The sequence below is a fragment of the Periplaneta americana genome, chromosome 15 (genome assembly GCF_040183065.1).
Source record: "Periplaneta americana isolate PAMFEO1 chromosome 15, P.americana_PAMFEO1_priV1, whole genome shotgun sequence".
Lineage (NCBI taxonomy): Eukaryota > Metazoa > Arthropoda > Insecta > Blattodea > Blattidae > Periplaneta > Periplaneta americana.
In genome coordinates this window covers 28,941,726-28,957,129 of record NC_091131.1, presented here as the reverse complement: position 1 = coordinate 28,957,129, position 15,404 = coordinate 28,941,726, and the positions used below count along the sequence as shown (strand labels likewise).

Below are 15,404 nucleotides of genomic sequence, written 5' to 3'. Positions count from 1 at the left end.
ATTTCCTAAAATAATTTTTATGACCAAATGAGTGGTCTCTGGAACAAAATGATCGCATTTTAATTTTTTAATATAATTTAAATTAAGTAACATATTAAACGATTTATCCTTCTATCAAACACGAATGTTCCCTGGATTAAATGTCCTATTTTAATTATGTAATTACTTTATATTTATTTGTAACGGGTGCAGCGGACCGCACGGATACGGCTAGTAAATTAATAAAATAAACTAGCAGAATTTCTTACAAAAGAAATGCATAGAAACATGCAGCTACCTCATAAATACTTGCAGGAAAAATTTCATCCAGATTGATTAATATTTGGCATAAAAAGGTTGGTGTTGAATTAAGAAAAATAAACTTATAGAAAAATGAATTTGAAAGTGCTTACTTACTTATTGCTACTAAGGATCCCGAAGGTTCATTGCCGCCCTCACATAAGCCCGCAATCGGTCCCTGTCATGAGCAAGATTAATCCAGTCCCTACCATCATATCCCACCTCCCTCAAATCCATTTTAATATTAACCTCCCATCTACGTCTCGGCCTCCCCAAAACTCTTATTCCCTCCGGCCTCCCAACTAACACTCTATATGCATTTCTGGATTTTCCCATACGTGCTACATGCCCTGGCCATCTCAAACATCTGGATTTAACTTTCCTAATTATGTCAGGTGAAGAATACAATGAATTTGAAAGTAAAATGAATATTTATGTAACACATACAGCTACATTCATATCTTAACTTTACGGAACCAACTTTTGAACAGAAACTTACTAGATTTGTAATTAGAAATTTGTAAAAAAGATTCTTTGAAAAAATATAATTTTGACATCCCTTTAAATGCCGCGCCATCTTACTGTCTTAATTTAAAAACATTTTTAAACACATTTGTAATTAGAATTGATCTAAACCTATTTGGGGTATGACCATATATATTCTAAAGACGTGAAATAGCCAATAATTTTTTTTTTTAATTGTCATGATTTTCAGTAGAATCTTCCCTTAACGGCCTTACTAATAAAAACCCTATATACAGACGTTTAACTGTCTTATACTTACACAATGAGTAGCTCGTTTATACGTTGTGTGTAAATTCCTTACTAATAATCACAACATACGTCGTGTATAACAGTGTAACTGTTACACAGCTACGTCGTAGTTTCGTCATTACTTCGTTACGAAAGGTAATAGAATATCTGAGGTTCTCTATTGCATCCGGTAGAGTGCTCTAGTGTGGCGTGTTAAGTATCGATAGTACAACTGGCTGTAATCGATTACCACACTATATTTTGGTCAAAGAGTACAAGCTACAGCAATATTATTCTAATTATTCTGTGCTCTTTGGTTTGTTCTTCTGTGGTTACAAGGCAACCATCATCATAAAATGACAGTCGATACGAACAGCTGTTAGAGGGGCGGCCATTTTTTCTCTAAATACAACGCTTGAACAACGGGTTTCGTGCATATAACTACTGCAAAGCAATTCCCATTGTATAGTTACAGACTGTTTATATATCCATCGCTTATGCATGGTTTTTTAGTAAAGTTTTTCTGTCCCAATTCTGCATAAGTCTCGTATAAAAACTATACACGGTTTATTAGTAAGACTGCAAGACTATAAAACTGTGATTCAATAAAAATATAACGAAGCATTTAAAACTTCTAAAATTACTATTCTGCTTAATTGTACTGGGTAATTTTATAGAGATTTACACTCGTTATTAAAAATATATTGTGAGTCTTAGTAAATCTACAAGAGGAGTTAATAAATTCGTTCTCATTTTAATGTTGTAATCATGAACATCTGATACACTCACATAACTGAGTTTCTTTAGGTAAGCATAATTTATGCACTCATAGATAAGAGAGTTAAAATGAAAGATTCCTAAACATTTTGTCTGGATGGGACAGTAGGTAGAGACGAAATTGTAATTATGATAGTCTCTTATGTAACATGAATACATATTTAGAGCCACTACCATTTCCCCATAACAACATTCCGTAACTAAGAAGCTATGGAAGAAGCAATAATAAGCACAAAACAAGGTATTCAAACCAACACAGTTTTTCAAACTTTTTAATGGGAATATAAATCTGGAAAATTTGCTACAGAGCTCTTCTGTATGTTAGTATCAATAAAAAACGAGAAGCTTAACAAGGTGATTAGATTCCTGATTATTAGTGTTTGAGTCTTTGTCAAATTAATACTAAGTCTGGTCTAATATCGCGCTCGGTGAAGATTCTCCTGCGAATACTGAATCGACGTTTATATTCTAAGATGGAAGAACAGTAGAAAGAAGAGCAGTTCGACTTCACGAAGGAAAACATACGAGAGAAGCAATTGGACTGCTGCAAACAATCGGTGAAAGATACCTAGAGAAGAATATAGTATTTGTGGACCTAGAAAAGCATTTAACAGAGTGAATTGGAATAAACTGATGCGGATCCTGAAGAAAGTTGGTGTGCATTGAAAAGAGAGAAGGTTGTACTATAATCTTTATATGAAACAACGAGTCAAAATCAGGATGAGAGAAGAAATGTCAGAAAGGAGTGAAATAGGGAGAGGAGTACGACAAGGATGCTCTTTATCACCTATCCTGTTCGCATCTGGCCGCGAAACCAGGTGGCCGATTCCCGGTCGGGGCAAGTTACCTGGTTGAGGTTTTTTCCGGGGTTTTCCCTCAACCCAATATGAGAAAAAAGGCTGGGTAACTTTCGGCGCTGGACCTCGGACTCATTTCACCGGCATTATTACCTTCGTCACATTCAGACGCTAAATAACTTTAGATGTTGATAAAGCGTCGTAAAATAACCTACTAAAATAAAATTAAAAAAGAAGTATGGGATGAAATAAATGCAAATAAGACGAAAACCGTAGTTATCGGAAGAAAAATGAGGAAGATAAAAGTTCGAATTTGAAATGAACCAATATATATATAGTTTAAGTTTTCATTTTTGTTTCATGTTTTTAAATAATGTTATTTTTACTGTTTTATTAATTTATTTTAGATCAATTGACTAATTTATTTACTACACATTCATTCATTCATTCATTCATTCGTATATGTATTTATTTACTAAGTTATTTATACAGTAGCCTATATTTGTTTAATTTAATTTAAGTGAAGTTAGATACACTTTTATTTAATTTTTATTCCATTACAGTTGTATTTTACAATTTTGTCTGAAGTTTTTTCATGTTGTTAAATCAATTTTATTTATTTATTCGTATATTTTGTGTACTGCACTTCCATATATATATATATATATATATATATATATATATATATATATATATATAGTTTAAGTTTTCATTTTTGTTTCATGTTTTTAAATAATGTTATTTTTTACTGTTTTAATAATTTATAATAGATCAATTGACTAATTTATTTACTACACATTCATTCATTCGTCTATGTATTTATTTACTAAGTTATTTATACAGTAGCCTATATTTGTTTAATTTAATTTAAGTGAAGTTAGATACACTTTTATTTAATTTTTATTTCATTACAGTTGTATTTTACAATTTTGTTTGAAATTTTTTCATGTAGTTAAATCAATTTTATTTATTTATTCGTATATTTTGTGTACTGCACTTACTCCCATGCACTTCATTTTACTTTTAGAAAATGAGTCTGTTTTGCTTTATTTTCCCTTTTTTGCTTTCCATTTTGTTTCATTTCGAATATATTTATTCGATTATAGCATATATATTTTTTTTATTTCACTTCCCTTAGTTTGAAGGTTTTTTTGCTTACTTTTGCTAGCTTTACAAGTTATTTTTATATGCATTATTATTAATTTCATTTACTCATGTGTTTTATTTTACAATTGTCTACTTTTCTATTGCTTTACGTTCCACGCTTATGCATTTGTTTTACATTAGTACCAAATTGGATCACAGGTGTCGCCTTCTGGAAGCCACTCACTTCATAACGTAAATGCAGGTCTGCTGTTCAGAGCCGCCATCTCTATAAGAGAGTAGCGGGGTAAAGCTGTAAAAAGAGTATTTTTTTTTTACCAAAGGCGAGGATACCTTTGAAGGCTCTGATAGCATTACAGCTTTCAGCAGATCCTTGGTAGAGCGTTAATAAATTGCAGTTCAATTCTTGGAAATCTCGTACAAGATAACTTTCCCAGATGGAAACTTGTGCAGTTCTGTTGGATCAGGGAGAACGGCTTCGCGCAGCCCCGGGCATTTTGAACAAAACTTCCCCGCAAGAATGTATCTCACAGACGAATCAGACTCGTGACTCTCATATCTTATCCCTAACTTCAGAATCACTAAGAAGGCTCTAATTAACTGCAGGGCTTACGAAATTCTAAAACTCTCTGCGGCGATCACAGTTCTATGTCTCCAGAGGCGATATATTATTAAATGCAGATGTCGTTGAACTATTCTCAGCGTAAATCTTTATTCAATGTCTCTTTCCTACGCATAGATACTAATCACAGACAGTGGGATAAGTGGTTACTTACAAAAAGATACCTTGCACTTTCACGGTCTTACTAATAAAAACTCTGTATACAGACGTTTAACTGTCTTATACTTATACAATGAGTAGCTCATTTTTAAGTCGTGTGTAAATTCCTTACTAATAATCACTACATACATCGTGTATAACAGTGTAACTGTTACACAGCTACGTCGTAGTTTCGTCATTACTTCGTTACGAAAGGTAATAGAATATCTGAGGTTCTCTATTGCATCCGGTAGAGCGCTCTAGTGTGGCGTGTTAAATATCGATAGTACAACTGGCTCTAATCGATTGCCACACTACATTTTGGTCAAAGAGTACAAGCTACAGCAATATTATTCTAATAATTCTATGATCTTTGGTTTGTTCCTCTGTGGTTACAAGGTAACCATCATCATAAAATGACAATCGATACCAACAGCTGTTAGAGGAGCGGCCATTTTTTCGCTATATACAACGCTTAAACAAGAGGTTTCGTGTATATAACTACTGCAAAGCAATTCCCATTGTATAGTTACAGCCTGTTTATACGTCCATAGCTTATTCACGGTTTATTAGTAACGTTTTCTGTCTCAACTGTGCATAAGTCTCGTATAAAAACTATACACGGTTTATTAGTAACACTGTCAGTAAATATGATACACCGTGCCAAATACCTGCTTTATTTCGTCATCCGATGGAAGTTCCACTTAAAATTTTCCTATTTAAAAGTTTCTGACCGGTCCAGTCCAATATGCAGGGTGAGCCTCTCGAATTTCTCAATTTTAATTTCAGTGTGTGATCCCAAAACTCACTCAATCCATTTGACCATTTTTATGATTTATGCATATTTATATTTTATTTTGGGATCACATTCTTAAAATAAAATTATATATATATATATATATATATATATATATATATATATATATATATATATATATATATATATATATATATATTACTGTTGATCGATCAAAATATTTGATCGATTAACTATTTCAATTTAATCGATTAATCGATAGATTAATCGAGTTTTGATTGAGTTGTCCACACCTGTGGAATAACGGTAAGCGCGTCTGGCCGCGAAACCAGGTGGCCCGGGTTCGAATCCCGGTCGGGACAAGTTACTTGGTTGAGGTTTTTACCGGGGTTTTCCCTCGACCCAATACGAGCAAATGCTGGGTAACTATCGGTGCTGGACCCCGGACTTATTTTACCGGCATTATAACCTTCATATCATTCAGACGCTAAATAACCTAGATGTTGATACAGCGTCGTAAAATAACCAAAATTAAAAAAAAAAATTGATTGATTTGAAAAAAATGTTTTAATATACTGTAATACACAATTATTGTTAAATTTAACTTGTGTTCGGTGATAAGCATAGGTATTAACTTTTGTATATCTGTGTATATTATACCGTTATATTACAAAACAACTATTTCAAGTACTTCCTAACATATAAACATCTATTTTAAGTACTTACTAACATATTTATTATGAGGCGTATAATTTATTGTGTCAATTTCTCCGGGAATTTTTTAGACAAACAACTCCTTAATGTATCTTTTGATGCTGATGAACAAATATTCATAACTTAGAAGACATTAATTTTATTACCCATCTTTGTTACACTCTTTTTCTTATTTCGGTAAATATTACTACCTCTCAAATTATTGAATCCTTTTTTTAACACCCTGCATAAGAATCACATTGTAGTTTGTAAAAGCATATGGAAGTGTCCCCATTTTGAATCATAGCGTATTTATTTAGTTCCTGATGTTTACAATTTTCATTAACTAATTTGTTGGTTGTTGGTTATGTTGCAATTGCTAAATGAAATTTTGATGTTAAAATATCACTTTACTTAATTGAAACTCCAGCAGCTGTCCTGATATAATGTAACGTGCAATATATTCCATAGCAATTCCGAAGAGATGTCCAAGAAGTCGAGGCGTTATGGCCATAGAGCCATAACATACGACAGCCATAAACCGAACGGGACAGACGGCCACTTAAATTATTTTCCCAGTGTTTAAGCAGACGAGCAGCAATTTGGCTTTAAAGCAGGCCGAATGACGTTGTAAAGCGAACAACGTAATGGCGGCGGAGGGTGGGAGATATCAATGAAGGGGTTGACGCGCACACTGTTGCAACACAATGGAACACACCCCTCCCCTTGACACTTCCTGGGGTGTAACATGCTTTTCAAATTCCTCTCACCATTCAAACATGACAGCATGACGCCTGTACCAGACAATTTATATCTGGAAAAAAGAGATTCCGTATACCGGATCTGCGTCATCTGTGCACGTGATCTTTACTATGCATGCATTTTAGGGGGAAGGAACCAGAGAAATTTCCGTTCTGAGAGCTCAGAATTGTCTTAGTTATTGTAGAAACAAAAGCAAATAATTGAGGATGCCAGAACTTGATTAGATCATGGCCAGTCTCTGTTTTAACGTCATGTCATCATCATAAAAGAGGATGGAAAAGAATTAAAGAGCAGTTTTCATCTGAATAATTTTATTTTCGTTCCATTTACTGTATTCCTTACATCAGCATTGCAGCTCTGAAATGTGGAACAAGTAAAAAAGTATACAAAAATATATAACACATAGTAAGCAGGTTAATTTAATTTGTGCGAGATCGTGCGTATTTGCTTGTTTTCCGCACAGAACCAATAAGCGGTAAGTCTGAAATACCACATTCAGTATTCCCAACCTAACACACATAACAATTTCCCTCTTCTTACCGCTTAAGCGCGACATTCATTTTACTGCTTTAGGCTTTTAACATATTATTTTTAGAGACGTTTAACATAGTAATAATTATAAATTGGAAACTTACCACTGCAATTTCACCTAAATTGCAATGTTAATTATTGTTTTTAAATATTTGCAAAAATTAAGTAAAGTCTACTACTCCACGAAACTTATTGAATTCCTGATACAAGTAACATTAAGGAAGCCGTGAAAAAATAAACGAGATTCCAGATGCCGATGTTATTACTGCAATATGTTATATAAATAATATTGTTAAAATATTAAAATGAAATGGTACCATACGTTACAAGAGCGGTATGTTGACGTTTTCATGTTCGAGGAAAAGATTGAAAAAGCGAAACGTAGTTGAGCTTTTTTAATTTCCTCGAACATGAAAACAAACATACCGCTCGTGTATCGTACATTATTTTGTGCGAAGATCGTTTATTACATACCTGAAAGACGAATTTCTAATTAGTTGCAATGAAATCTCCATCTTGGTTTCTGTTTAATGACGGCAACTTTAGAAAACAAAAATATCTATACTCCAGCAGGCCGTGATATACGTCTGTCTTTTTTTTCCCCCAGTCTATAAATGCGAACTTAAAACAAACTGTAAGGTTATGTAATGATTTATTTTTCATTTTAATATTTTAACAATATTATTTATATAACATATTGCAGTAATAACATCGGCATCTGGAGTCTTGTTGATTTTTTCACGGCTTCCTTAATGTTACTTGTATCAGGAATAAAATAGCTTTCGTGGAATAGTATACTTTACTTAATTTTTGCAAATATTTAAAAACAATAATTAACAGTGCAATTTAGGTGAAATTGCAGTGGTAAGTTTCCAATTTATAATTATTACTATGTTAAACGTCTCTAAAAATAATATGTTAAAAGCCTAAAGCAGTAAAATGAATGTCGCGCTTAAGCGGTAAGAAGAGGGAAATTGTTATGTGTGTTACGTTGGGAATACTGAATGTGATATTTCACACTTACCGCGTATTGGTTCTGTGCGGAAAACAGGCAAATACGCACAATCTCGCACAAAATCATTACATAACCTTACAGTTTGTTTTAAGTTCGCATTTATAGACTGGGGGAAAAGAAAGACAGACGTATATCACGGCCTGCTGGAGTATAGATATTTTTGTTTTCTAACGTTGCCGTCATTAAACAGAAACCAAGATGGAGATTTCATTGCAAATAATTAGAAATTCGTCTTTCAGGTATGTAATAAACGATCTTCGCACAAAATAATGTACGATACACGAGCGGTATGTTTGTTTTCATGTTCTCGGAAATTAAAAAAGCTCAACTACGTTTCGCTTTTTTCAATCTTTTCCTCGAACATGAAAACGTCAACATACCGCTCTTGTAACGTATGTTACTATTACAAGCGTAAACAATAATCGTCAATTAAGTACAAAATCAATCAGTTATGAAGGTTGTGACATTTATACTATAATTCTTTAAAAGAATTATTGTTAACTGCGTTGCACGTGTTACCAGAAATATTCAGGTTACAGTTTTATTGTTAGTAAAAGGATAAATCATTTATGTTTCGTGGACAAAAAGAAATTAAAATGTAGTATAAAATTAGCACTTTATGTGGACTAAATAAAGTTTAAGTAGAGCTATAGATTACCGTATTGCGCATTTATGCTCAGTCCTCGATTACCATAATAATAGGCCTATATAAACTATGTCCGTCTAGACCTAGAGAAACTGCACTTTCCAATAGTGAAAGAATTCATATTTATTCCCAATACTTTTCGATTGCTGGTAAAATTCATGTTCTGGGAATAATAAGTTAATTAAGTAGTAAAATTTCGCTTCAATCGAAAAGTATTGGGAATAAATTTGAATAAGGAACAAAAAAAGCGTTTCCTTCCCAGGCAGGATTCGAATCACGAAAGTCTTAGTTACCAGTCTATCGTGCTCTGGAGTGAACAAGCTCTGAAATCAGCTACAAGGGTCGGTCCGGTTTTTTTTTTTTTGCCACCACTGTACATGTGAAGAATAGATTAAGGCAATTTGATGTTGGTTAAAATATCTTAAAAATAGTAAATAAATAAACTCTGTAAATATTTTTAAGAGATAAAAAGGCAAAAACAGGCACTTATTCTCAAAATAATTAGAAAGAAATTAAGTAGGCAAATAGACAAAATATAAATTCGTCTCATCATTCGTAAGTACCTCGAAACACACTTGACCCTCAACTGGTATCTATGGGTCAATGTAGACCCATATGGATAGATATCCTTACGTACATTTAAAAAGCAATACCAGTTGAGGGTTAAACTTGTATAAATTTGACATACGAGGATCATACTGAGAGTCATGAGCAACTCATTGTTATAAATCTTAATTTTTATTTTTTAGACAAACCAGGTACATCATCTTAATCTACAGACTTTTCTGTCACTTTTCAACATAGTCTCCATTTCTTTGCACACATTTTTCCCGCCGTTCTGTAAGTTTGAAAATTCCCTTGCTGTAGAAGTCCGTTTCATCTTCCCGAAGACACTGACGCACTGCTTTCCGGATGTCCTCCAGCGTCTCGTAGAGTTGGCCTCGCAGCTGCTCCTTTACAGAACCGAAAAGATGATGGTAGTCGGAGGGTGCCAAGTTGGGACTGTAGGGAGATTGCGGAAGAGTTTCCCACCCAAATGTTCTGATTTTCTCCACGGTGACACGATCAGTGTGAGACCACGCGTTATCGTGTTGCAGAATGAATTTCAATCCAGGACGTTTCTCGCACAATGCATGACGGAGCTTCAAAATTGTCTGAATATAGCGGACAGCATTTCAAGAAATTCAACCAAAATGCATCCCAGAACTCATCAACTCTTTCCTTGTTGCGTTCCGTGGAGGCAGTTCGAGGACGACCGCTACGAGGCTCATCTTGGATGCTCGTTTTCTCATCTTCGAAATATTTCACTCAACTCCTAACACTGCTGGCGCCCATGCACACATCTCCGTATGCATGCTGAAGTCTAAGGTGAATTTCAGTAGCAGATTTTTCTTCTTTAATAAGGAATTTAATGACAGCACGCTGTCGAAACGAACCATCGTTGTCGACCATTTTGCAAACATTGCCTGTGGTCACATGATAGAAGTTAATTACGTCACAATATGTCAATACATAGTGTAAAGTCTGTAGATTATGATCATTTTATAATCGTTTTTGTTACATTTTTTAAATTGAAATTATAGCAATGTGTTGCTCATGCCTTTCAGTACGACCTCTAGTAATAAAAGATATTTTTCCAAACATCCGGGCTCTAGTAATAGTAGTGATAATTGTAGCGACGACCGTGATTTTGCTGAGTGCGATGTTTGTGATTGTTGAAGTGGAAGTGGTTATAGAGACGAGGCTTGTGTTTCCACGTCAGTGGCTTGATCTATTGTTAGTGTTCGGTGTTGTTGCAGGTGGAGCAGGGCCTGCGACTGTACAATCAACACAAGCAGCAGGCGGCGGTGCGCAAGTGGCGTAGCGCGCTCAAGAGGATTCGAAAGCGGGACGACAAGTTCGCGCTCCTCGGCTACCTGTACCAGGCCTACATGGACTGGGGCAAGTACAGGTGAGGGACTCTCCATCCAGTACTAGCCAGGCTTACACCGTTGTGCATTCTTGTAGTTGCTTTGGCATGTGTGGCATCCATTACGTGCAATAAGCCGAGTAACAATTTTATTACGGCGTGTACCAAAGCTACATCTATCTATCTATCTATCTATCTATCTATCTATCTATCTATCTATCTATCTATCTATCTATCTATCTATCTATCTATCTATCTATCTATCTATCTATCTATCTATCTATCTATCTATCTATCTATCTATCTATCTATCTATCTATCTATCTATCTATCTATCTATCTATCTATCTATCTATCTATCTATCTATCTATCTATCTATCTATCTATCTATCTATCTATCTATCTATCTATCTATCTATCTATCTATCTATCTATCTATCTATCTATCTATCTATCTATCTATCTATCTATCTATCTATCTATCTATCTATCTATCTATCTATCTATCTATCTATCTATCTATCTATCTATCTATCTATCTATCTATCTATCTATCTATCTATCTATCTATCTATCTATCTATCTATCTATCTATCTATCTATCTACCCATCTACCCATCTACCCATCTACCCATCTACCCATCCATCTATCCATCCATCCATCCATCCATCCATCCATCCATCCATCCATCCATCTATCTATCTATCTATCTATCTATCTATCTATCTATCTATCTATCTATCTATCTATCTATCTATCTATCTATCTATCTATCTATCTATCTATCTATCTATCTATCTATCTATCTATCTATCTATCTATCTCTATCTATCTATCTATCTATCTATCTATCTATCTATCTATCTATCTATCTATCTATCTATCTATCTATCTATCTATCTATCTATCTATCTATCTATCTATCTATCTATCTATCTATCTATCTATCTATCTATCTATCTATCTATCTATCTATCTATCTATCTATCTATCTATCTATCTATCTATCTATCTATCTATCTATCTATCTATCTATCTATCTATCTATCTATCTATCTATCTATCTATCGTTCTATCGTTCTATCGTTCTATCGTTCTATCTATCTATCTATCTATCTATCTATCTATCTATCTATCTATCTATCTATCTATCTATCTATCTATCTATCTATCTATCTATCTATCTATCTATCTATCTATCTATCTATCTATCTATCTATCTATCTATCTATCTATCTATCTATCTATCTATCTATCTATCTATCTATCTATCTATCTATCTATCTATCTACCTATCTATCTACCTATCTACCCATCTACCCATCTACCCATCCATCCATCTATCCATCTATCCATCTATCTAGCTATCTATCTATCTATCTATCTATCTATCTATCTATCTATCTATCTATCTATCTATCTATCTATCTATCTATCTATCTATCTATCTATCTATCTCTATCTATCTATTAATTTATTTATTTCCCTTTATCTTTTATATTTTGTTAATTCCGGATCCCAGTGGTCAACCTCACTTGAGGACGGATGATTTGAAGTCTTAGTAGTTTATTTATTTATTTATTTATTTATTTATTTATTTATTTATTTATTTATTTATTTATTTATTTATTTATTTATTTATTTATTTAACCTGGTAGAGATAAGGCCATCAGGCCTTCTCTTCCCCTCTACCACCTGAAGTGAACTGCTCTCCGTTCCATAACGTCTGACTGGAGAAGTAAACATTGCCGGCAGAGGAGGAAAGAAGTATAATTGCTATTCAACCAATGGCAGAGGTCTCATTCCAAGCTTGTCTTGAAATTCAACATTTCAGACATTTTCTGGACTAAAAATTGTTAGATAATTTTATCTTACATAACTAAACTCAATCCAAATACAACTTGGATTTAAATACCTCTTCATCCTGATAGATTTTTTAAATGGTTATTAAACGATGCTATATCAACTACTAGGTTATTTAGCGTTAATAGGATTGGTGATAACGAGATGTATTTGGCAAGATGAGGCCGAGGATTCACCTTAGATTGCCTGGCATTCGCTATTGGGTTGGGAAAAACTTCGGAAAAAAAAAACAAGCGGGTAATCAGCCCAACCGAGGATCGAACCCGCGCCCGAACGCAACTCCGGTTCGGCAGGCTACGCCGATGGCTGTGACAGATATTGTACTCGTATCAGTGTCTGTGTGCACACGCCTACTGGAGATTTCAGTTTCGTGCACTTGGTACACTGCAGTCTGATCCGTTTGGGTATGGATAATATTAATTTATTATTATAAAGCTATTATGACTGTAGAAAAAATTTCTTGCTAGTTATACCACTATTAAAAGATGGGAGTTTCCATATATGACAATCAACAATGCATAATCTGAAAGGACAAATGAAAGTCGTAGATGATTAAAATGGCTATAACAAATCAACAGCGTGCACAATGTGTTCTTTGGTATGCTAAATTTGAATGTTAAAAGAGTTCAAAGGAAATTTCGACATGAGTATGATGTGCGTAATGTAGCTAAACACAATTCCATAATGTTGTGGTATCGAACATTTGTAGAAACAGATTGTGTTAAAAAAAACATGCAGGAGGTCGCAGGCGAAACCCAGTACGAGAAGCAGCTATCTCTTGGTTTGGTCCCCAAACTCCCCAGATCTAACCCCTCCTGACTTCTTCGTGTAGGGTTTTGTTAAAGACATTGTCTGTTCACAGAAACCTAGCAACATTGATGATCAGAGAGTAAAAATTACTCAAACTTTTCAACAAATCACCCCTCTTATGTTACAACGGACATGGGCTGAATTTCATCACCGTTATGTGTTGTGCAGGGTGCGCAATGGGGGTCATGTTGAGCTCTGAGGAATCTCCCATCTTTCAGTGTTTTATGCACAAAGTTTCAACAAATAAAGTTCAGTAGTAAATGTTTTACGATGTTTTTATTTTATCCATACATAAACGGATCACCCTGTATTTAGAAGATATATTAAGTCTAAAAACAGATCTTACTCCGCAAGATGCGGCATAGTATTAACGACAAAGTTCTTCTTTAAATACAGTGACAAGTTTTATTAAGTTTGATTTTCAGGAGATGAGAAGGGAGTAGGAAAGGCGTAAAACTTCACCTAAAGCAGTCTTGCACACAGAAAAGCATAGCTACAGTATTATCTGTGCGATTAATTCTACAACGAAATCCAAACACCTCGTTCTGCAGACTGCGTGTGTCTGCAGCTTTTCGGGTCTTTGCAGTTCTTCGTATTTCATTTCTGTGAATCATTCAGGCAAATGAAAGCGGAAACTTACTTTGAATATCAATCTGACTTTATCCGTGCATTTAATTTCGCTACAAGTTACGTAAACGGAATAAAAATCCCCAGCACTTGTAAATTCAAGATTTCAGTCGACAGAGCTCTTGAGTAGAACTTTCCCCACTTCGCAAGAATCCCAACACCACGCCCAAGTGGTTACGTTCTTACATCTTTCTGTATCGATTCCTTGTCTGCATCGTCGATTGAAGACTTCAGTATTACGGAATCCGACCACATTTTGAGTTTTCTTGCATGACGAAAGTATGTTTATAGTTTTTTCTAACATTCTACGTATGTATTCATCAATACGTACCGTAGTTTTCGAAGCAGGGGAAGCAACCAAGATTAAATCTATAATAATAATAATAATAATAATAATAATAATAATAATAATAATAATAATAATAATAATCTATACTAATAATAAATCTGTAGCCGAAATTTTTCTGGTAATTTTCGATTTTCCAAAAATAATTGGTCCTAACATATGTAATTAACCACCCTGAAACCGAAAATCGCATTTTTGAAATTTTTCTTTGTATGTCTGTCTGTTGTATGTTTGTTACCGTTTCACACGATAATGGCTGAACCGATTTATATGAAAATTGGAATATAAATTAAGTTCGTTGTAATTTAGATTTTAGGCTATATAGCATTCAAAATACTTTATTTAAAAGGGGGGTTATAAGGAGGCCTGAATTAAATTAATCGAAATATCTCGCTTATTATTGATTTTTGTGAAAAATGTTACATAACAAAAGTTTCTTTAAAAATGATTTCCGATAAGTTTCATTCTTTACAAAATTTTGATAGAACTGATATTTAATGAGATAAATGAGTTTTAAAATTAAAATAATGCCATCTGAGATGGTGCAATGAATTATGAACAAATGACTTCGTCTATAAGGGGCCTTGGACAACAACAATCGAAAGCTATTAAACATAGCCTACAGAGAATGTTTCTGTGTTTGTATGAAGTAATATCAGAAGCTAAATTAACCGATTTGTATACTTAATTATTATTTCACCATTGGAAAGTGTTGGTTCTCTAGATGGACATAATGCTATAATGTTATTACAGTAACGTCTGAGTAAATCGAGGACAGGTAAGATTAAAATAGCTTCTTATGCACAGAAAATTTGATAGGCTATTTTGTACATTCGTTTTCTGTATTTCTTAAAATAATATTTATGTACACTCATTTTAATCTCTGAGAATTGACGAACAACGAGAGTGTATTGATTTAGTATGCAATAATAATACGTTAGCTTAGCAATCCATTATTGTATAATTCAAATTT

General features: G+C 33.9%; 1 protein-coding gene across 1 annotated transcript in view; it reads left to right on the top strand.

Annotated features, from left to right (window-relative positions):
* The window catches only part of LOC138715613 (43 kDa receptor-associated protein of the synapse), a 102,999-nt gene that overhangs the window by 30,802 nt on the left and 56,793 nt on the right, over positions 1 to 15,404 (top strand). The window contains exon 3 of the mRNA XM_069848688.1: positions 10,674 to 10,825. Within this exon, the coding sequence (XP_069704789.1) occupies positions 10,674 to 10,825 (152 nt within the window). The remainder of the gene's footprint in view (positions 1 to 10,673; positions 10,826 to 15,404) is intronic.